This window comes from Bombus impatiens, unplaced genomic scaffold, assembly GCF_000188095.3.
Source record: "Bombus impatiens unplaced genomic scaffold, BIMP_2.2 scf_0225, whole genome shotgun sequence".
NCBI classification, from domain to species: Eukaryota; Metazoa; Arthropoda; class Insecta; order Hymenoptera; family Apidae; genus Bombus; species Bombus impatiens.
Window position 1 is genome coordinate 1,496,872 of NT_176644.1, and position 7,589 is coordinate 1,504,460.

A 7,589-nucleotide genomic window follows, 5' to 3' on the forward strand; every position below is an offset into this window, starting at 1 on the left:
CGCGAACGAGAATGTCTTTCCCGTCCCGATGATGCCATAGAGGAAAACTATAGTGGGGTGTGTCTAAGGACACGAGATCATCGGATTCGTCGAGAAAAGCCTTCGTTCAGAAAGTAAGGGAAATTGGCGTTGCTGCTAATTGGTCAATTTCCATATTGGTGGTTAGAAAAAGATGCTAGCCGCCCTCGAGGGAAAGTTGCTAGTGGGAGACGCCGCTCGTTGAAAAATAGGTCTCCCCTATTTTCCCGTAGTTGGGACAAAGACTGTCTGTTAGAAGGACTTTAGTTGACTAAATCTTAGGATTTATAACGGGCTCTCGAGCTAGCCGAACATGTACTGCGGAGACGCATCGACATCTGGCAATCATCTTACTCGAAGAATAGGGTCTGCGTGTGGCGAGGACACGGGACAGAAACCGTTGGAATGTTTACTGTCGCGTGTCGCCACGAATATTTCTTTTAAGGAGAGCTATAGAATTACTCCATACCTTTGTTAGACAAAGCGTTCATCCCGTAACCGGCGACTGACTGTCGCCTCGAGCTCTCAAGCTCATTATCACAACTTTCAAACAATTACAATCGGATTGAATAACTACAATTGTTCAATTACAGACTCCGGTGTTCTTTCATCTCCGACATATATATAAGTAGAAGTTTCTACATATAATTTTTAAGATAAATTATTATTTTCACAAAAATTTTTGTTCAAATATGCATAGCAGAAATAAAGTCACCTTCTCAAGAAAGGGAGGTACTTCCACCTCAAAGAACAACAAGCACAAGAAGAAGTCAGCTACCTGTAGAAAAACCACCACCTCCTAAACCAAAAAGACAATTAACGTAAGTGCCTGATGTTTTAATTATTTTGTTATAGTGTTCAATTGTAATTAGTTTGCAATATTTAAGGGTATCCTAAATGCTTAATAATTAAACATGATAATAATCATATTTAATATGCTTTAAAAAGGCCCAATGAAAATTTTACAGCATGTGCACCTGTATATTTTTTCATGAAAATAATTTCTTAGAATTTTATTATATGTTTGATATATAATGTACAATGTATAAAGATATATACAATATTTTATATAAAATTGCACCATTGCATTTTTATAGTAATTATTATTGAATAATTAATGTATTAGTTTTATTATCAAATTTCATATTTTCTAATTATTCTAATTATCTAAAACTTTCCTTAATAATTGTAGTAAATATTCTTCTTCAATGAAGAAATGTTAAAAGAGAAAGTTTTACATTTTGCATTGTAAATTAAAAAATACATTAGAGCACATGTTGATTAAAGTGCATGCTCTATAGCAAATATATGTAATTACAGAGTTCAAAATTTTATTTTGAAATAGTTCAAATTTTTCCTTCTATTTTTTTCATGGCTATATGCCCTCCTTTATCCTTTTAATCCTTAAATCCCTTACTTAAATTACTTGTTTTATTCCTAACCCCTTTCCCCAATCAACGCACATCTTACAGGCCCAAAGTTCAAGAACCATGCAGTATAAGATGCTCAACCAGTATGGGGTTGATACCAAGCTTACAATGTCGTGCGTGTCTCTGTTTATATCATCCTGAGTGTGTTGGTGGTATAGGGTTTACAGGAAGTGACAATTATATTTGTAAGGTAAGTTTTTTTTATAACAAAAGATATATTTTTGTAAATTTATTTTAACTTATTAAGCAATTTTCATATTAATATTTTGTAATAATATTCTTTTATAGTATCATATGTAAACAGTATAATTTTTTTCCAAATTTTGAGATTCCTTTTTTGAATATCATACATATTTTGATATATTATTTCAAAAACTTATTTTTAATCCTCTACTTATTTTTTATTAAATATATTTTAATAAATTAAATAAAAAATTTGAAATACATATTGGTTGACAGTAATGATATGTTAAATAAATGGCGTTAATTTTGTTGTAGAACTGTCAACAGGATACTAATGAATCTCATCAATCTCAAACGAATCCATCTTTGACACCTCCTCCACTGATACCAATCAGTATGCTAGGTGCACAAAATACAAAATCAAAACATCAAGTAAATCTAAGCCCTCCAAAGCTTCAACGAATACCCAAATCTGATAATGCAGATTCACAATCGCGGAACGCTACTAAAGTGTCAAAAACATCCTCTTCAACATCACATTCTCCTTTAAATTCAGATAATAAAGAAAGCAGTTGGTTTGCTCAAACAGAAAGCGAATTTTTACAAAGCCATGATGGAATTTTACCAAAACCAGCCCAAAATATTGCTCTAATGGGGGGCAAGAGATATATTGTTGTACCAAAAAATAATGCTATGGCTGTTCAGCCAGCTATAACTGTGAAACCTGATAAAATTGGTGATAAACCTCCTATACTTCAGGATGGTACACTTACGGATATATCAAACGCTGTTGACAATTCTATGTCCACAAAAGTACGTACTTCTTTAACAACAAAATTTGTGGAAAAAGATGCTTTTGATAAACCAATTGATAAAGATGTGTCAAAAGATGCATCGCATACAGGACTTCCACCAAATTCCATAGTGGAGAAAACCAATGAAACGTACAATAGTAACGATAGAACTGATATATTGATAGCAACTAAATCACAAAATGACTTATCTAGTACAACAGATCTTGTAATAGAAAGTAACAAATCAGAAAATTGTAACACAATTGAAAAAAAGAGTATAGTAAAGAATTCAAATACAACTAACACAAATAATGACTTATTTAAAGTAGATACACAACATTCTGTGACAAGTAGTTTGGGTACTGTTAAAATAAGCAGCAAGTAAGTGTTTGTTTCTCAAGCACACATATATATTTGTTTTACTTCCTTTTTTTAAATATTTTCTCCAAATAAGTTAAGGCAACTCTCTTTTGAGGTTTTGGCAGTTGCTTTGTACATATTGTATTTACAAGATATACGTGTTCTTCAGTGATTTTATATCATGTATATATATATATATATGTATATATATAAAGTATTTCGTTTATTTGAATATTTTTATAAATTTTGTAGAATTATTTCTATAGAATGATTCTATAGAACTATAAAAGAAAATAATGCATGTAACTACATATCTTTTTCGTGTTATATAAAATTTATACAAATAGTATTGTAAATGCAATATATACTGACGTTTATTATATTTGGAAATATAAAAGTTCGAGGTGGAAAATGAATTTGATTTTATCTTGTGATCGAAGCACACTGCCTTAGCTTCTTAGAAATGCGGCCAAATTTTCGAGACATGTGAAAAGTGAACAAAACAATCACATATCGTTGGTTCTTGCAGGTATTATGTAATTGTAGTATCAAAGTAAAAGTTTGTATTTTAATTGAAAGCCTTTTCTAAAAATGTATGCAGCATATTGGACAATACATCATTTACATTCATGCTACAATTACAAATACAGCTACTGATAAGTGCTTCAGTGGAAAAAATCTAATTCATTTTTACTTTTTATATTTACAGATATAAAGACATGTGCGAGCTGAAACACAAAAAATCTCTTAGTGCGTTTTCCCAAAAATGTCCGAAAATCCTTGTTCCTCATGATTTCCACCTCCTATTTATGTTTGTTTTTTTGTTACTATACCTCCATTCAATTATAGAACTATAAATTTTCGACCTTTGAAAGTTCTTTCAGAGGCTTTTATTTACATTTAATTATTTTCCATTTAACGTAGCTAGTATAAAATTATCGATTATTATTATTGTAAATCATTGGTCCTTCAAAAGCCTCTTTAAAAATCATAATATTCTTTTATTAAATAAAAGATTTCATCAATAGTGTAAAATTAGTTTCTTTTTTTTAATTATAACCAACATCATACATATAAGAAACGATACCCTTATTATATAGGCCAGTTGTTTTAAAAGAAATCACCTAAAAATATTTTTATTTTAATACTTTCAGAAGGAAACAAAATCGGCAGGACAAAGAACAACAGCAGCATTTTATGGATTCAGTGTGTGCTGGTTATCATGCATTGCTGCGCATATTTCAATACCTTAAGGTACAAGAATTACTTCGGGCTGCAAGAGTATGTAAAATGTGGCGAGATTTGGCTGCGCATCCTTCTCTGTGGAAAACTGTACGAATGAAAAATAGTCAAGTAACAGATTGGGATGGCTTAGCAGATACATTACAGAGGCATGGTACTCAACATTTAGATCTTCGAAAAATGCTTGTAGCAGGCGAATCTGACAGCATTTGGGAGAAGTTTTTAGTAGTAATACCACGTGTAACTAGCCTTGTCAAACTAGAATTATGTAAATGCCCTGTGATGGTTGTTGAAGAAGTTATTAGAAGTTGCCCTCAATTAGAAGTATTGAGTGCAATGTCGATAAAGTGTGACTCCCTAAATTTAGAGTCAGTTGGAAATCTTAAACGTTGCCAAGAATTAAGGCTTAAAGCAATCAGTGGTATGTCTTTGAAAGAAGACCTCACACCTCTACAGGAATTAACGCAACTAACACAGTTGGTAAGTACAATTGCTTTTGTCTATGTTTTGCTTTAATTTTATACTCTTCTTTCTTCTAATTATATTTTCAATATTTAAACCAAATTTATACTTCACAGAGCTTGACATCAGTTAAGGAACTTGGAAAGAAGGGAATCAATATAATACAAGCATTAGTTAATTTGGAAACTCTAGAATTGGGTGAATGCTCAGATTTTCCAGATAAATTTGGTACTACAGTTTTAATAAAGTTACAAAAATTAGAACGTCTTAGGTTGGAAAAAGGTCAAGGCTCATGTTGTACATTTGACATTTTGGAAGGTGTATCTAAGTTACAAAACTTAAGTCAAATGGAACTGGTCAATTTTGATGTCAAAAATGGCTTTGACAAATGTCTTGCAAACTGTAAGAATATTAAAAGGCTGTTAATTATTCCAACGTACATATCTCAATCGGCAACGTCTAACAATATGGTGCTTGGTGGTGTTACTGAATTATCAAATAATTTGACGCACTTCGTATGGGGCGTTACACTTGAGTTACTTAGGGTTACAGAATTATTTATTGATCAATGTAATCTAATAATAAGTAAACAGATCACTGGCGATGCGATACCAGTACTAAAACCGGTGCCCTGTCTAAAGTTAATCGAGGATGTTGAAGATGAAAATGACAATCAAAAAGGTACTTATATGTGCCTTTAAAATATGTGTATCCCCATTTATATTATATAAAAAAAATGTGAATGTGTTTTAGAATTAATTCTATATATTTTCTTTTATTTTTCAGGTGATGACAAACAGGAACCAAATGAAACAAATCCTCAAGTGGATATATTACCATTACCACAACTCCAAAAACTTTTATTAACTGCTTTGCCTAAAACGAGGGTTAAAATATTGAAGATTCCTTTCCATGCTACGTGGCGACAAAGCATTTCAGATACTGCTACACAATAGAAGAAAATGAAATAAAGTGTATGAATACATATACTAAAAAGGGAAGAAAAATACCTGATGTGAGAAAATTAAAAATTTTGTAAATTTGACTCCATAATGTCTGCACAATTTACTCCAATACTTGCGCATTGGATCAAAAGTAATTTAATATTAATATACTATGTGTTTAGTAGCCTTTAATTCCCCTTGAATAGTGTATTAATACACTCTACAGTAACCATAAATATTATTCTTCTCGAATCCTTTAGTGATAAAAACAGGGGACCACAAATGCATCACGTGCTATTTTAGCTGCAAAGCAAAAATTCATGAGAGGCTGGTATCCTTGTGGAAATTATTTAAAAAATTATGAAAGTCTCAACATTTGTAGATTACAGTACATGGAATGTATGTTCGCAAATTATTTGGTATACTGTAATGTGTATCCACGATGAACAAAATTGTCTGAATTATAGAGAGAGAGAGAGAGAGAGAGAGAGAATCATAAATGTTTAAAATAATTAACTGAGACTAAGATTTATGAAAATATCGCGCACATTTATTAAGGGGATAAAGTGTATTATTTTCGGTTTTTACAAAGTGTAAAACTTTTATGACATACACAATCCATTGAGTCAAAACAAATTGTAGTTTTAATTTCGTGATATGAAGTGAATTTCGATAAGTTTCTATTGAAGTAGCAGTAAAAGAGGAAATCATGTTGTCTATAAGGCTCTATTTAGAGGTTAGGCTGTATAAATAACGGTATATATTATTAAATTATATAGTAATTGTATGTGTATCTTTAATATTTAAGATACGAGTTTTCCGCTGCAAAGAAATATTAAGCAGTTAATGGGCAAAGTTGTAGAATGTATAATATACTTATAATTTTGTATAACGCGTAATTAAATATAATCTAAAGACGTAATGATTTATCTGTACAATTTACGCAATTACGATAAATTTCCTAACCAGGATATTTGAATTCTCTGCCGATTAATATAGATGTTTCAATCCCTATTCTTTCTCGTTTTTTATTTTTCTGATAATATTTATGAAATGTATAGCAATTGAAAATTAAAGTCGGAAATTAAATTTTATATTCAGATAATAAAAATAAACAAACGCGAAACATTTTTAATGCAAAAAATTGCACATGTAGTTTTAAGGTAATAAAAAACGTTCGCGAGTAGTGATATTAGTAAATAAAATATTTCAATTAATGATATTAATTAATTATACCAATTTGTTGTTCTTAAATAACTTATATACTTATTGTCCGTATTTTGATTGCTTTTGTAAAAAATTTACAATTAGTTATCTTACTTTGCAGCGGAAAAATTCTATTGTTTTATTACGTTATTTTTAGTTGTACACAAATCGAATAATTTATAAATTTTAAGGGGGCCCTAAAAATATATTCTTAGTAAATGACTTAAATATATAAAAGAAAATATTTTTTACGTTAAATATAAAATGTGAATAATATAAAATTAAATATAAGGATAAACATAATTGTGGCTGTTAGCCTTAATACGAGTATTACAAAGAATTTTATATCAAATTAATAAACGTTAAACTATTGGTAATATTTATCTTTTTCCAAATTAAAATCATTTTCCAAATTTTTGTTTCATTTACCATATATTTTAATTTGTTTATCTATTAAATTTAATTATTTCCTTTCTATTGCCCATCTTTCTTCTTGTTATTTTACATATAGTATATGTACTGAGCATTTGTAATTCTTTTATTATGAATAATATGCCTACATTTATAAATATAGATAGGAAGGTAAAGTAGGAACTAAATCATTATTTTATGTTTGTAAATAATTATCTCACCTATGTTTTTGGATCCTCCTTAATAATAATTTTATAAATATAAAGGCAATATAAATTTATTATTATTCAAATCATTTGTTTATTTCCATACTTTGTACAATACAAATCTTATACTAAAACGAAACTTGTGTTATTTATGCTTTGTGTACTATTTCACTCTATTTTATTAAGTAATTTTGAGGGAAACGTACAAAAAATGGGGAAGATACTTAAATTTATATATAAGTATACGCATATGTGTACTTTCGGAACGTAAATATATGCGTGTTTAAGAAGATATATCATATCGCGTAAATGTCAATATAAATAATATAATCG

General features: G+C 29.7%; 1 protein-coding gene across 8 annotated transcripts in view; it reads left to right on the forward strand.

The window, feature by feature from the left end:
- The window catches only part of LOC100740617, a 10,334-nt gene extending 3,930 nt beyond the window's left edge, over positions 1-6,404 (forward strand). For 5 of the 8 annotated variants that reach the window (XM_012383882.3, XM_012383884.3, XM_033320028.1 and 2 more), the window contains 6 exons: positions 719-839; positions 1,491-1,638; positions 1,947-2,806; positions 3,940-4,507; positions 4,606-5,176; positions 5,276-6,404. In XM_012383882.3, coding sequence (XP_012239305.1) covers positions 719-839; positions 1,491-1,638; positions 1,947-2,806; positions 3,940-4,507; positions 4,606-5,176; positions 5,276-5,445 — 2,438 coding nt within the window. In that variant the 3' untranslated portion in view covers positions 5,446-6,404. The remainder of the gene's footprint in view (positions 1-718; positions 840-1,490; positions 1,639-1,946; positions 2,807-3,939; positions 4,508-4,605; positions 5,177-5,275) is intronic. The other 3 variants (XM_012383881.3, XM_012383883.3, XM_012383880.3) reach the window with 2 other exon arrangements.
- The last annotated feature ends 1,185 nt before the right edge of the window (positions 6,405-7,589 follow it).